Source organism: Alexandromys fortis, unplaced genomic scaffold (genome assembly GCF_014885135.2).
Source record: "Alexandromys fortis isolate MF-2015 unplaced genomic scaffold, M_Fortis_MF-2015_v1.1 scaffold_95, whole genome shotgun sequence".
Classification (NCBI taxonomy): Eukaryota; Metazoa; Chordata; class Mammalia; order Rodentia; family Cricetidae; genus Alexandromys; species Alexandromys fortis.
The window spans coordinates 3,056,019-3,070,590 of record NW_026067990.1 but is presented as its reverse complement, the minus strand read 5'-3'; the positions used below and the strand labels follow the sequence as shown (position 1 = coordinate 3,070,590).

Genomic DNA, 14,572 nt, shown 5'->3' with positions numbered 1-14,572 from the left:
ATATTCTGTAAGTACATGTAGTTATTGTTAATGACAGAACTAGTTTTGATATAAATGCCACAAATTTAAATAAATTCCCATGCTGTGAACCTATAGGGATATACTTGCAATGGCCTGATATGCCTGATAAAACAAAGAATGAGCCTTGGGAGACTATAAAAATGAGCAATACTATTCTCTGTATAATTGATGTAGTACCAAAGTTGAGCATACAACAGCCACATAAATATGCAAGCTTTAACATTAAGAAATGACTCATCAAGAGTGTTTGCAGTCAAGACATGGGACATAGGGGAGTGGGCCCAGGATCAAGTCTAAGCTAGAAAGTTCCAGAGAAATTCTTCATCCATGACACAAATTATGTCAACACTCTTTATGAATAGTAGGGTTCATTTGTGTTTAAATCAAGGTTGTGTGCAAAGTCCAGTATTAAATTATTTTATACTGGCACTTACTCTGACTCTGAAGTTGATATAAAAGCTTTATTTGTATTTTAGTTTGTGTGTGGGTTCCTGTGTATATGTGTATCCCCACCCTGTTTGTGTGCATATACACATGTATGTGTTCCATGAATCACTTTTCAGGAGTCACTTCTGTCTTGTTAACTTTGTGTTTTAGACGGGGCCTCTCTTGCTTCTGCTACTTACATGCTCTAAGATAGCTGGCCCATCAACTTCTAGAAAATGCTATTTTCCTCTCCCATCTTGTCATAGGAGTGGTAGCACTTCAGATGCATGGCACTGCATTCATTGTATTTATTTACCTACTTAGTAATTTTAAATGTGATTTCGAGGCTCCAACTCAGGTTGTTAGGCTGGCATAATAAGCACTTTTACCTACTGAGACGTCTCTCCAGCCTCCAAGCTGAAAATGAAATAGAATTTTTTTTTAAGTATTTTGAAGTATTCATGAAGAGGACTTGTTTACAAGAAATAGGAGCAACCTGGGAGCAATGATCTGCAGAGCTCTGATGACTGTCTTTTGTTGATTTGACCTCTGTGGATTTTTGAACACACTCAGATGCAACTGCATTTAGCAACTGCCCTCCACTTTGGTGCACATTCTGTTCCAGACTGTGGGGCCAGCAAATAGATGACATCACAAATGCACATCTTTCTGTAATGTTCCCCACCCTTTGTTTAATTGAACCTGCTTCTCAGTCAGTCCCTAGCCACACGGGTGATCTTCTGGTGCAGAGGCGCCATAGGAGGAGAGGCAGGAGCCTCAAGCCTTCTTTCCCAAATGAGCCTTTAGCACAGCATGCTCTGGAGTCCCCTTGCAGATTCGCTACAAGCCCCTGGAATTTTCTGAGACTCTAAGTCATGAAAATGGATTTCTTTTTGTCCTCCTTGTCTTATACTCTCAAAGCTCTGTACAAACTTCTTTTTTTTCCTGTAAATCGTATTTACAAAATCAAAGTACAGAATCATATTGTTTTTGAAAAATTCTTATTCTAGGTCTTAATCAAAAAGGCTTTAAAAATAACATATGGCAGGTGTTCTCCCTGTCGCCAGAAAGCCCTCCAAGGGCTGAGCATTGAGTATCCATTGCCCAAGTTATACATCTTCTATCAGAAAACTGACTGAAACTAACCTTTTTTGGATGAGTCCTAATTAAATCCTTACATAGGAAAAATAATGTTTGCCCCTTTAGATTTTGTCCCCCTCAGGAGGGAATGCTTTGATGGTTCATGTTTACTTAAGAAAGACTGTCCATGGAGATTTCCTGGAGTAGACGCATTTGTCACAAATACTTTCCGAATCCTGAAGCATAGATTCAAAAGAGAAGAAAGGAGAGAGTCTAATCTCAGAGGGGGTATAGTCATGGCACTTGGGCTAGAGCCTGACCTTATGACCTCGACTAGTCCAGACCTAGTGTCCTCCTTAGCAAATATGGGAACGATCTGTTTCGCTGACAGCATTGTGCTGAGGTAGTTGGCAGGGAAACACTGTGCTTTAGGAAATGTTTTTTTCCATGACAAAGTGCAGCTCTCAAGCATAAGATGCCACTGTTAGTAGCAATATTGTTGAAAGCCCTACAGTTTCTAGCTAGCTCCTCTGGTTTGTCTGAATAAAGAAAATAGCATACTCTCATCTCTCTCCATTAGATGACAGGTGAGCCACTTAGTAAAATGCAGACTGGGTATGGCATCTAAAGACCACAGCAATATTCTAATTTGTGAGTGGAGCAAAGGACAAAGAGTGAAGTCATGGGAAAGCAAAGACAGCTGGTAATGTTGAACACAAATCTTGTTCAAGCACGGCTGGTGTGCAGTTGGCAAAAAAATCTGTATCTATGAGAGCGTATCTTTTTCATCAGATTGTGACTGAGAGTTAAGCAAATACTTACTGCAAATAAGGAAGGTTGTAGTCCACAGCAGTTAAAGCTGACACACACGTTTAAGGATTATTTGTAACACCACTTCACAGAAAATGACTTTATCAGTGTCTGGGGGTGAGAAAGCACTGCTGATAAAGGTCAGGTGGTCAGTATTTGTGGCTGTGCAGGTCACAGTCTCTGGTTAAGCAATTCAGCTCCACTGCCATATCCCACCCCCATATCCCTGCCCATCCCACCCCCAATCAGAAGCAATAAGAAAATGGGTGTGGTTGAATTAACACTGTTTATTTGTTGACACCAAAGTTTAAATTTTGCATAATTTTCACTGGTCACAAAATACTGTTTTTTTAAATGTCCATTTTAAAGTGTAAAATTATTATTTACAAAAGATCACAAAACTGTGTCCAAGGCTTTTTGACTAATGGACAGCACTTTTCGGACCTGTAGATTAATGTTAAAGACTCAAAAATTTTAGTTATCAGATTCGTAGTCCCTTTCATTAATATTTCAGTACATATATTTACAGCTTTCATAATAAATATATTACTGCATTGATATATTTTACACATATAAATTACTAAATGTCCACTTGGCATTTTTTGTCTATCTCTATTATTGCCAAGTTTAAGACTAAAAAAAATAATTTCAAATAATTTTGTAGTTCATTGAATTGATAGAAGAAACTATACCAAATTAATTTTGAATTTTTGTTAAATGAGAAAAAAATAGTTTAAGAGCTTGCTTAGACTATTCTGATCCATTAGTCCCTCCTCATCGTAGGGGATACATTCTAAGAGTTCCCCTATTAGATGTTTGAAACCACAAACAGGAGGGGCTCCTGTGAGTGCTAGGATTTTTCCCCTGCTTATACAAAATGATTGTGTCTCTGTATCTTATTTAAGCAATTATCGTACATGGTGTCTGTCCTTTTTACAGTTTATGGTATGTCAACAGAACTAGCAAAGATTCTGTTTTGTAAGTAATTTTTGAGTTGTATAGTTTCATTATACATTTCCTATATGCATTTTGTAAATTGTGATCATGTTCATCCCTTCTCGCCCCTGTCCACAACCCTAATGTTTTTGATTCACATTCATGTCCTCTCCATTTCCCCTAGATTCCACAGGTGAGAGGAAACAGATGATGTTGGTCTTGGTGGAACTGGCCTGTTTCACTTAAAGTAACTGAGCCCAATTCCATCCATTTCCCTAAAATCATCATAAATAAATTGCTTTTGATTTCACAATTTCATTTATGAACTTATTCTAACAGGGAATATTAGCAACCTCCTCAACACACCCAACTTTAACTCTCCCTTGAAAGGTCCTTTTCATGCCTTTGCTTTGATGTTGGAAGTTGTTTTTGTTTGTTTTTTGTTTTGCTTTGTTTTGTTTTGTTTTCATCAGCACTGCTATACTGGGACAGTCAGTCTGGGAATGGAATGAAATGGAATGAATTAACAGAGGGATGGCTCCTCCATGCTCTGGGTGGGTTGGAACAGGAAGGCATAGGGTTTGCCATGTTATTAAGAAAAACAGTACAAAATTTAAAAATTTCTGATTTGCTTATTTCTGGAAATTTTCTGCTTAATAATGTCAAGCCATGGTTCTTGTGGGTAACTAAAACCTTGCAGATTATGGAGCATGACTGCAATTTTTTAAAGCATTGGCTGTTTACCTCAGATGCAATTTTAACTGGGTGACCTGAATTTTTCTTTGCTAAGTCTGACATTTGTTCTTGTCCTTATGGGATTTGCTTAATCCTCAGTTATTAAAGCCTTCAAATATCAGAAGGTCTGAAGGCAGACTCCTCAAGCAAAATATGTTTTGAGAATGTAGAGGAAATATGCATCATTCATGCCATGATTGCTTTCAGGTCAGGTTTTTTTTTTTTTTTTCTGTTGGAGATGGCACACAGCACCTCAAACTTGCATATACAAGTCTCAGTTGAACTCTGTCCCCAGGCACAATCATGCACTTTAACATGTATGACATAAGCACTGGTCTTTCAGGTCTATTTTCTAGGAGTGAGTATTATGGGTTGTTATGCTTGGTTGGACAAGTCTTATTAAATACTGTTTAATAAACTCAAAATTGCCTGTGGCAGGCGTTTGTCCTTTTTTCCTTGTAAAGAATTTCTGAGAAATCGGAGGTCTTACAAGGAGATTGGGTGGTGACAGCAAATCCAGACCTGTCCAACCAGTGTTATGTAGGGCAGTGTGTTCAGGCCACTTGGCCTTGGAAAAACTGCCTTTCTCTAAACTCTCTTCACACTGCTTGATGAAGGCTATAAGTTGCATGGCAGTGATTGGCCGGACCTGAGTTATTGTGTTTCTTTATATGTGCACCCATTAGGATTCCCCACGGAAGCCAAATCTTGACCCCTATTTAAGCTACCACGTAACTTTACTAAAGGTATTGTATGCTTAATCCTATTTTAATCTGATATATTCCCTGCCATTCCCCTATAGTCTGTTATCATCATTGACAAACGCACAAACCCTCTGGGGATGGCCTATCTCATCAGCCCTGATAGAATTAATCCGGAATGATTGCCTGCGACTTTCCTGGGGGTGAAGATGGTGCTGATGAAGGTAGTAGTGAAAATAGCTGTGCATTCTCCAAACTGGATCATAAGTGGGAAGTGACAACACGTAGTGGTCCCCTCACCCTAGCAGAAATTGAGCTGGTGGTCCAACTGGCCTAAAACAGAGAGAGGTGAGCTGCTGAGCTGCAGCAGACCGGCAGGAAGGCTGGCGGAGGTGGGGCGGCGGGGAGGGGAGGGGCGGGGGGGAATGGATGCCAAGAATGAGGGTAATTGTTTCCAGAAGCAGAGAGCTGATGAAGGTGGCAGTGAACGGTACTGCGGTACTGAGGTACTGCGTCAGCATCATGTATCTTCCTGAGGGGAGCAGATCTTTCCCGGGGTGATTAAAGGAGGACCCCATGATAACAGCTTGACTAGGGAAGCAGACATTTCTTAGGCAGGCCTCTTTAGCGACTGGTTTCCTTGGAGGCTTGGTACAGATTATGAGCCCAGGCATGTGAGCTTCATCTTGTATTCAGAGCTGGTCTCCGCACCTGGCTTCAGTTGCTGCAGATGTCTACCGGTTTTTTAGTTGCAAAACCTTGAACCTAATGGCTTCATTTAAATCTCCGGAGAGCCTGACATGGGGCAAATATAGTGAGGCACTTAACTTCAGGCACAAAATTTAAGGAATCAGAAAGGCACAAGATAATCAAGATAAGGATTTCTCCATACCAATTCTTTAAAATTCAAAATCAGTGACAAAAATTGCATGAAGTATTATGGACAGAGTCTGATCCTGCATTTTATGATCTGGTGTCACTTGCCTTACTGTAATGCTGGGTTTTGTGACCCAAATCCAAAGGGAGCCCTAACCCATCTGTTCCGTGTAGTCGGTAGAGGGCAGACGTGTCATTTATCTTCCTTTGCTAGGAATCCGATTTTCGTGATGTTTTCCCTCAACAGCAGAAGGCAAGAAGCTGGGACTGATGCTTCCTGGTTTTGTGCCTCGAGGAAGGCTTTGCTTTCTGGGAGTGAGCAGGGGACAATATGGAGATTGCAGGAGCTTGTGCAATCAAAGTTTATCTTTGCCACTTCCCACATCTCACAGAAATGGGTGCAAGGGGGGAAATTGTGCTCCCTTAGTCAGGGTTTAGGGAACCATTCTAAATTTGTAGAGAATGCAGAAACTTTAAAGCCGTGGTTCTCAACCTGTGCGTTGAGATCGTATGGAGGGGGTCAACTGACTCTTTCACGGGAGTTACATATTAGGTATTTATATTTCATAATTTATATTTCATAACAGTAGCAAAATCAGTTCATGGTTGGGGTCACCACAGCATGAGGAACTGCATTTCAAGGGTCGCAGCCTAGAAAAGGGTGAGAGCCACTGCTTTAAAGGAGCCGCAAGTAGCCAAGAATCCCTTTAGAGTTTCTGAGAAAAATAGCATGCCTCTGTTTAGGAAGCATGGCATCTGTGTTGTCCACAATAAAATAAGCATTTACTGCTCCTAACACCATCTGAATTTGCAATCCAAGCACCTTCTGATGTATAGTATATTAATTTACACTGCATCTCGCTCATCATACTACATTTAATTCTGCCAGTACATGCTGTAGCACTAAGCTAGGTCTTATGAAAAGAAGGCTTTCAATTCTTAAAATGCAGGGAAGCCATTTTATGCAAGTCTTATTTGTTGTAAAGTCGTGTTTGTTAAGTAGCCCATGACTGGGCTATGACATAGTGGCATTTTAGGCGGGCTTTTGTCTTGTGTAGCCAGCAAAAAGTAGTAAAAGTAGGGAGCAGAAATGGAAAAGATGTAGAAATCAATGTGTAGTTTATCTTTTAAAAAGAAATTTCTGGAAGAAACTTTGGGTGTGGCCAGCTTTCTAAAAGGAAGAGAATGGAATTTTCTGGATCACTTGCCCAATTTTTGGCGTGGCAGAATGACCTTGTCTTCCTTTGCTGGAGGAGGTTTTAAGTCAATAGTCTACTTAGACTTAAAGGGGAAGTAAGTTGGCGAATATTTGTTAGGGCTCACAGCTTCTGCTTTACAGCCCGTTCGGCTCTTCGCTCTGTGGCCAGCAGAGGGCACTGTTGCTTCATGGATTCTTTTTTTAAATTGATTTTTATTGAGCTCTACATTTTTCTCTGCTCCCCTCCCTGACTCTTGCTTTTTTAAAGAGACATTTCAGAGATACAAGAACATATGAATGGCGTTGCATGACATTTTAATTTAAAAAGTAAATTATTAGTAACAACTTAGAGATGTCTGTTTTCTTAATGATCCATTGAACCATAGAAGGAAAGCGAAGATGTTTCTTAACTGTCTTTATTATCAAATTTTGAAATAACAGGAGCAACCAAGCAGTGTGGGAATCAGTGTCATCATTTATATCTCTAATTTATTTTGAATATAAATAGGAGTTATGCCTATAAGAATGACATTTACACTTTAATGTGTGGATTTCTATTAATTTATTTGGAAGAATGAAGACTAGACCATAAATAGTCATGTGACTTTTATACTTTACGACTGAGGATTACCACACAGACATCCCAGGAAGGGATAATATTAAATGCACTGTGACTTAAGAACTGAACATTACAGTACAGTCCTGTAAATAAAATCATAGGGTATGTGGCGTTCTGAACAGGGTTACCTTGAAATCTATTTATTACAATTAGTTAATATGGGAAAATTTAGTAGAATGTTATTCCAATGCTAAATGACTTCTTATGTTTTTCACAAAACATATGGAAGAGACCCATAGACTGTATTGGAACCAGGCATTACTTTTCATGTTCTATTTTGGCACGACTTCATTCATTGTTATAACATTGGTGGTATACATTTTTTCTTTTCTTTTTTTGTTTTGTTGGTGGTGGTGATGGTCGTGGTGGGTTTTTTGTTTGTTTGTTTGTTTGACACCAGGTATCATGTATCCCAGGCTGGTCTCAGAATTACAGTGTAGGTGAAGATGGCCTTGAACTTTGAACTCCTGACTCTTCCCACCTTGTGCTGAGACTACGGGTATGTGTGACCATACCCATCATGTAAATATTTTTGAACAGTCAAGGTATTTTTTGTTTGATTTTGTTTTTATTATTTTTAAGGCATATACGTGTGTGTGTGTGTGTGTGTGTGTGTGTGTGTGTGTGTGTGTGTGTGTGATATGCATTGAGTACAGGTATGCCCAGAAGCCAGAGGTATCAGACCACCCTGGATCTAGAGTTACAGGCAATTGTGACCCACCTGACGTGGGTGCTAGTGTTTGAACCTGGATCCTCTGCAAGAACAGTATGTGCTTCTTACCACTGAGCCATAACTCTAGACTCAAACATTTCTTTAAAATTTAACCAAGAGCTTAATGCATTAGACTGGTTTTATAGCAGTTGAGAAATACAAGATCTTGCTGGGTACCTTGCATAGTCTGAGCTGCTTTTTTGTCCATGCAATCCAGACTTCATGTAGGCCTACTATCCTGCTGTCTTTGCCTCCTGAGTACTGGGATTACATATGTGTGGCAGTATGCCAGGATGTAAAGGGGCTCTCCTAAGAATGTGTCTGTCAACTGACAGTTTCACTGTTAGGCTGCTGACAGCTATAGGAGGCAGCCGTGGTGTCCATTTTTCAGAGCACTTGATATTATTTTGTGAGCTTTTTTTGTTTGTTTTGTTTCATTTTTTTGAGACAGGGTTTCTCTGTAGCTTTGGAGCCTGTCCTGGACCTAGCTCTTGTAGACCAGTCTGGCCTTGAACTCACAGAAATCCGCCTGCCTCTGCCTTCCAATTGCTGGAATTAAAGGCGTGCGCCACCAATGCCCGGCCTCACCTACGTTTTGAGGCAATGGCATTATAGAACAAAGGTGGGCATGCTATGGCATCCTGACAGGTAAATGTAGGCTTCCTTTAGAATGTAGTGGGTCCGTACTTCTGACATACTTCACACTTCATCTTTCTTTCTTAAAGGCGTTCCCTCTGCCCAGGATGGATATCATTTCACCAACAGTGGTCTTCTGGGACCCTCTCCCCAACTAACTGGTTCAGAACAGCTAGTGTTGTTTTAGGGTGCTTATACCCATTAAGTTTGGGATTGTCATTTGTTGGCCACCTGCAGAGAAGGGGTTGTTCAAGTGGTGTTAGCTTAGTTAGCTAAAGCAGGGACAAGAACAGGAGAGCATAAACAAGTAATAGCATTTACTATGGAAAGTGTTTCTAGCTCTCCTCAGCACCCCTGCTGCTTCTCCTTCTCTGGCTGCTGCTCCCACTGCTTCAGCGGCAGCAGAGGCTGCTGCTTCTGCTGCGGTTGCTTTGGCTGCTACTGCTGCTGCTGCTGCTCCTTCTCTTTCACCTTCATGGTCACCATCTAGTTGTCCCTCCTCCTCCTTTGCCTGTTTGCATGAGGTCTGCTAGGTGGTAGCCACAAGGCTTCTGTGGAGTAGTAGTAATCTTCTTTTCCTGGCAGAAACGTTGATAAAGGAAAAAAGGAAGAGTTCATTAATGTTGAGTCTTGGAAATCGGCAGGAACCATCAGAAAGGGAGTATAGGACAAGGCTCAGTAGGACATAGGGGTGCAGAGAGGTATTTTAAAATGAAATATGGGTTTAAAACCCCATTTTAAAAAGGCTGCTCTGGCTTCACAACTCAGCTGGATGGTATCTTTATTATTAGTAATGCACAAACTGTGGATACATCATTCATTTTGAGAAAAATAAGATCCCTTATGGAAGCCTCATTGTCAGTTATACTTCTGGGTATTATAGTTTCAAATGTTAAATGATTCACGAAGGCTTCTGGTTTTTAAATCCACTAATTAAATGTTTGTCGGGTTTTAAGACTTTTGAAAGGGAAATTGAGAGCTGAGTAGTTATAGAAAAGCGAATTCCGTAAACGCCAATGTTCTTTCTTTAGAGCAGCAGCAATTAACTTGGTCCTATTTGTTCATGCAAATCCTCACAGGGTGTGGTATTTCAAAAGTAGTCCTTATTCTTTCTTCAAGTCTCTAGAGAAAAAAATCCTGTTATTCTCTTGCCTGTCTGAGCTCTAACTCCTGTCAGAAGAAAACAGCCAGTCAAGATTTCTCCTTCCGAGGGCGCCAAGGTTCTTGTTCTCACAAGAATGGCTTTAAGCTTTTAGCCTTGTGGATTTAAATGAGCTTGGGGAAAATGCCTTGAGAACAAGTGTACTTGATTACACCCTTATTTCTTAGCATCCTAACAACTTCGAGGCTCTTTGTAGTGGAGATTTTAGTACAGAAACATGGGAACATGAAGTTTATTTCATGCTGACAGCTTCAGCATCTTAACAATACTTGCATTTTCTTTGCCAGGACAGAGATAAAACTCCAATAGGAAGTGAATTTTTTGATGTATAAAAGTATATTGTATCATTTAAAAACTGGTTGAATGGAGTCTTACCCCGCGATATAGTTCACTATCCACTAATCCTTCATTCTACACACTCAGCTTACCTTCTTTTATAAGTCTCTGCCATCCATGTGCCGTAGAAAGCATGAAGATGAACTCTTCTCATGGTCAAATAACCAAGTTTCTGGTTAATTGAATTGTTTACCTTTCATAAGTGTGTGGGGGAGAGAGAGAGAGAGAGAGAGAGAGAGAGAGAGAAGTGTTGGAGGTAGAATTCAGGCTAAATGAGTATTCCACTATTGACCTACACTGTCAGTTCAGGCTAATGATTTCTCTAGCACTAGCCATCTGTGTGAAGATTTCATAGTGATTTCTCTCCAATGATTATCTATCTGATTATACGTTTTCATTTAAGATGATAAGCCCCTAATATGTGTTATTGCCAAAAATGTAGTCAAGAAACATAAAATTATTTCACCAATGCATTTTCAAATGTACAAGGAAATGTAATAGTGCAGTGAATAACCACCTACCTACCAGCTGCATGAATTTTATATTTTTTCATAAACTATTGACATATATATTATTTCTGCAGTATTCTTCCAAGAAATGGCTATTAGCCTATGTTACCACAGTTTCACTCTTGTATCTCTGTAAATTTGTATAAATCAGGATGAGAGTGACTTCCAAGCAAAACCCCCAAAAAAATGGATGATGGAAAAGCATGAAGATTAAGTAGGGCAAGAAAGATGATGTTGAGAGCAAACTAAATGGATGTTTTAAAATGTTTGATAATGATAAAAGCAAAACCTCTGTATGGCAATATTTGTTGTTTTTGAATCTCAGGCTTATGAAGTAAAGAAAAATGGGTACGCTCAGAGCAAGTGCAATGAGGGACAGACTGGAATCTCTGAAAAAAATTACAAATAACATGAAATCCTGAAACAGAGAAAATAGAAATTTATTTATTCTTCTAAAATAGAGGTTGAACAGTCCTCTTTCCATTTGCATAAACTGTTGATGAACATCCCTGAATTCAAATTTACCTTCGTATGTAGATAAAATTTTAGACTATTCATTTCAAGGAATGGGTGGTGAGGTGAGCCTAAGAAACATTAGGACTGCATGGAAAAAGGTGGCAGACAGAGAAAGCAGGTCTTGAAGTTGTTGCCAAGCACCCTGAAACTGACAACATGGATATAAGAGATGGCAGCTTGCCTGAACAATACAGATGAAGTGGTGCTCTTCATCTATAAGCCAATGTTAACTTGAGTGTTTATTGCTAAGGAGAAGAAAACAATCAGTGTCCTCGAGTCTAGAAAAGGTATTGTCAAAATTACGCTTTGTTCCAGTGTTTCTGATAATATCCTTCTTAAACTCTGGCCACTTCAAATTCCAAAATACTTGCTCTTTTAAAAGAGACTATCAGACACTAGTTTATGTTTACATGAATGAAAACCACCAAGGAAGGGTAACTGAGAAACCCTTTGTGAATTGCCCTTCAGTGCATTTTCTACTGAGGTTAATCAATACTGACATAAAAATGATACTGACTTGAGTATAGCTGATTTGGGAAAATGTAACCACTGGAAAAAGTATGATAGTGAATATTGGTCCCTGGATGCAAGTCATGTCCATCTCCCCAAGAACAGCTCTTTTCCTTCAGTCCCCATGTTGTTCATGATGTGCTCTACTCAGCTCTATGAAAGTAGCTCAGAGAGTTTTCTTCACTTGTCCCAACAACAGGAGGAGAATAAGTAAGAGAAATTAAAAATCCCAACCCCCAGTGGAATCTGCCAGAAGTTTCAGACTGAGGTTATTGCTGATTCTGAGTGTCTTCTTCCAGTCATAGAAGAAATTGAGAATGTACCACTGGATAAAATGTTTAGGTCATGGAGGGTTTGAATAGATGGAGTTAAGTGATACTGCTGATCTGTTGACTCTCATCCTGAGAATACATTTGAGAAATAATGTACAATCAAATGTTGATTAAAATTAGTCTAGCATCCAAAAACTCAAAGGAATATGAAAGTGTGAATTCTGCATATCAAATCATCAGGCAGGAAGAGATTCTTTAGTAGAATACATACTGCCCTTCAGAGAGGCTTACGTGATAACACACAGCCCTATGAATCAGTATCAACCAAGGTCAGTAAGTCTGTTCTCTCTATTTAACAGGGGAGAAAGAATGTGGACAATCTACCCAGTCCTCTAAACAACGCCACACACCAGTAGTTGAAACCTGGGATTCCTATCCTTCGTGGTGGTCCTGATGATAAGCTTGGTGATCCATGTGCTGGAGGAAGAAAGTGGAGAAGACCACGAATACTCCGCAACAGACTCTGATTTTCTCTGTTTTTCCCTTACCTCTGTTGTCATGAGCAGCATTTTCATAGGTGCATTGTTATCCTCACCATGAGGACAGAGAAGAATAGAAAGTTAATTGCAAAGTAACCACAACTGCTCATGTCAAGTTTGTAAAATATCACTGAGATGCTCTTTGGTGATTTGTTTCTGTCACCAAATCAGTTTGTTGTGGACTTTTACATTGCTCCTTTCTGTCTCTTACTCGACCACAAAGGTCTTAAATTCCTCTGACGTGCATAGTGTGAGGGTTTCTGGAACACATTCTAGAACCTAGCAAAATGGGAGGGGCCTGCTATCTGTACATTGTCCTCTTCATCCTGAAATTCTTTAAATTGTGAGCATGTCTAACTTGATATCTTTCCAAAGGGAAAAATTTGGCATAAGTTCATTTGTTGTGTGGCAGTTTGCAAGATAAGTATTGGCTTATCTTGAGAGGCAGTGCATTTATAATGAATTCTTATGTTTGTATTGGTACCTAATCAAGGAGGAAGAATTAGTATAGTTCATAGTATAGTTCATTTCCATAGTTCCTTCCTGTTCTCATGTTTGTCCTACCCCTACTGTTCTGAGATAGTGAACATCCTCCAGAAAAGGGATGCTGATAGTTCCTCTTCCTAGAAGGTACTGCAGAATTCTAGTTTGAGTGTTTAATTCGCCTTCATAATCTCATTATTTGACTAAAGTGTATTAAAGTGAATTTTGAATGTTTCAAATTTCCTATGCAGATTTACCTAAGGGAAAAAAAAATCCTAAAACTAGAGGTAAGATGCTCAGGTATTATTTTGTCACAGGCGTATGATGAGCCTGCCTAGTCTTTTTGCTACTAACACACATTCTCACCTGCTGTCTATTTTAAAGTCAGTTGGACAGTTTTTCTGGAAACAGACAGGAAGTTTGACTAGCATCGTTTAATCTTCTGTTCTAAATAGCTTAAGCACCCCCACCCTGATTGTAGATGATAATGATGTGAAAGTGTCTGAATAAAGGAAGGAAGAAGAATAAATCTTGGCATGAAGTTGCCAAAAAAGAAGTTTAATATAGCCTAAGATGCACAAAGATAACTTGGAATGCACAAGATGTGTTCAGTAATTGAACTAAATGCTGCGTTTGAGCCACAGTATTAAAGGCCTTGCTCACCCATTTGTGAATGAGATGTCTCAACATGCCGAGAAGAAGCAAATATGAGTTGAAAGCCCATTATTGGGTTGTGGACCTACCTAGTATTGTCACAGTGCTGAGCATTGTTCTAGTCCACAGATATTCTTAGCATTGACTGTATTTTGGAGTTAGGGAAGGGAATTTCTGGAATGTGTTTCTGGCAGTAGGGCCAGCACTTATATATTTGGAAAACAACTCGTGGTTCTATCTGCAGCCCTAGCTGCAAACTGCTACTCTGAGGTGAAATGAAATTAAGATATAAAAATAGAAGAGAAATAGCAGTGGGCCCAGGAAGCAAAGCAAACATGACCGATTTGATATTTGTTGTGTCACTAGTCCAATGGGTAGTCTTATTCAAAGTCACTCGGTGCTTTTCATAGCTTCCAAATGAGAATATACTCTCTTGGTCTTTAAGGTCCTTCTAAGTCTGTCACTGTCACATTGAGTGAAATTGCATCCAACTTACTGGTTGACTGTGTGAGTATCTTAGCCTTTATAAAGAAGCCAGAGTAAATAGTAGTGTTAAATTATATTCATATCATTTGAAAATTGTGGTTGTTTGGACTGTGCATACAGTCCAGCAATAGTGCCATTGCTTGGAAAGTGAGAGGCACGGGGTTCACTCCCCAGCATTGTAAAAATGTGCTTGTGATTCAAGCTTTATATTTTTTAGACTCCCAGAAAAGAAAGTTAGGTTTAAGTGATATATAATAAGAAGCAATCATAGTCAACTTCTTTTTTTTAATTTATTTTTTTCTTTATTAATTAATTAAAGATTTCTGTCTCTTCCCCACCGCCGCCTCCCCTTTCC

The 14,572-nt window shown here is 39.4% G+C and overlaps 1 protein-coding gene across 2 annotated transcripts in view; it reads left to right on the top strand.

Moving 5' to 3' along the window:
* The window catches only part of LOC126512091 (uncharacterized), a 63,307-nt gene that overhangs the window by 35,028 nt on the left and 13,707 nt on the right, over nucleotides 1–14,572 (top strand). The window contains exon 5 of one of the 2 annotated variants that reach the window (XM_050159653.1): nucleotides 12,415–14,448. The exons of the other annotated variant lie outside the window; for it this stretch is intronic. Coding sequence (XP_050015610.1) covers nucleotides 12,415–12,509 — 95 coding nt within the window. The 3' untranslated portion in view covers nucleotides 12,510–14,448. Of the gene's footprint in view, nucleotides 1–12,414; nucleotides 14,449–14,572 lie in introns of those variants that run through there. 2 annotated transcript variants of the gene reach the window in all.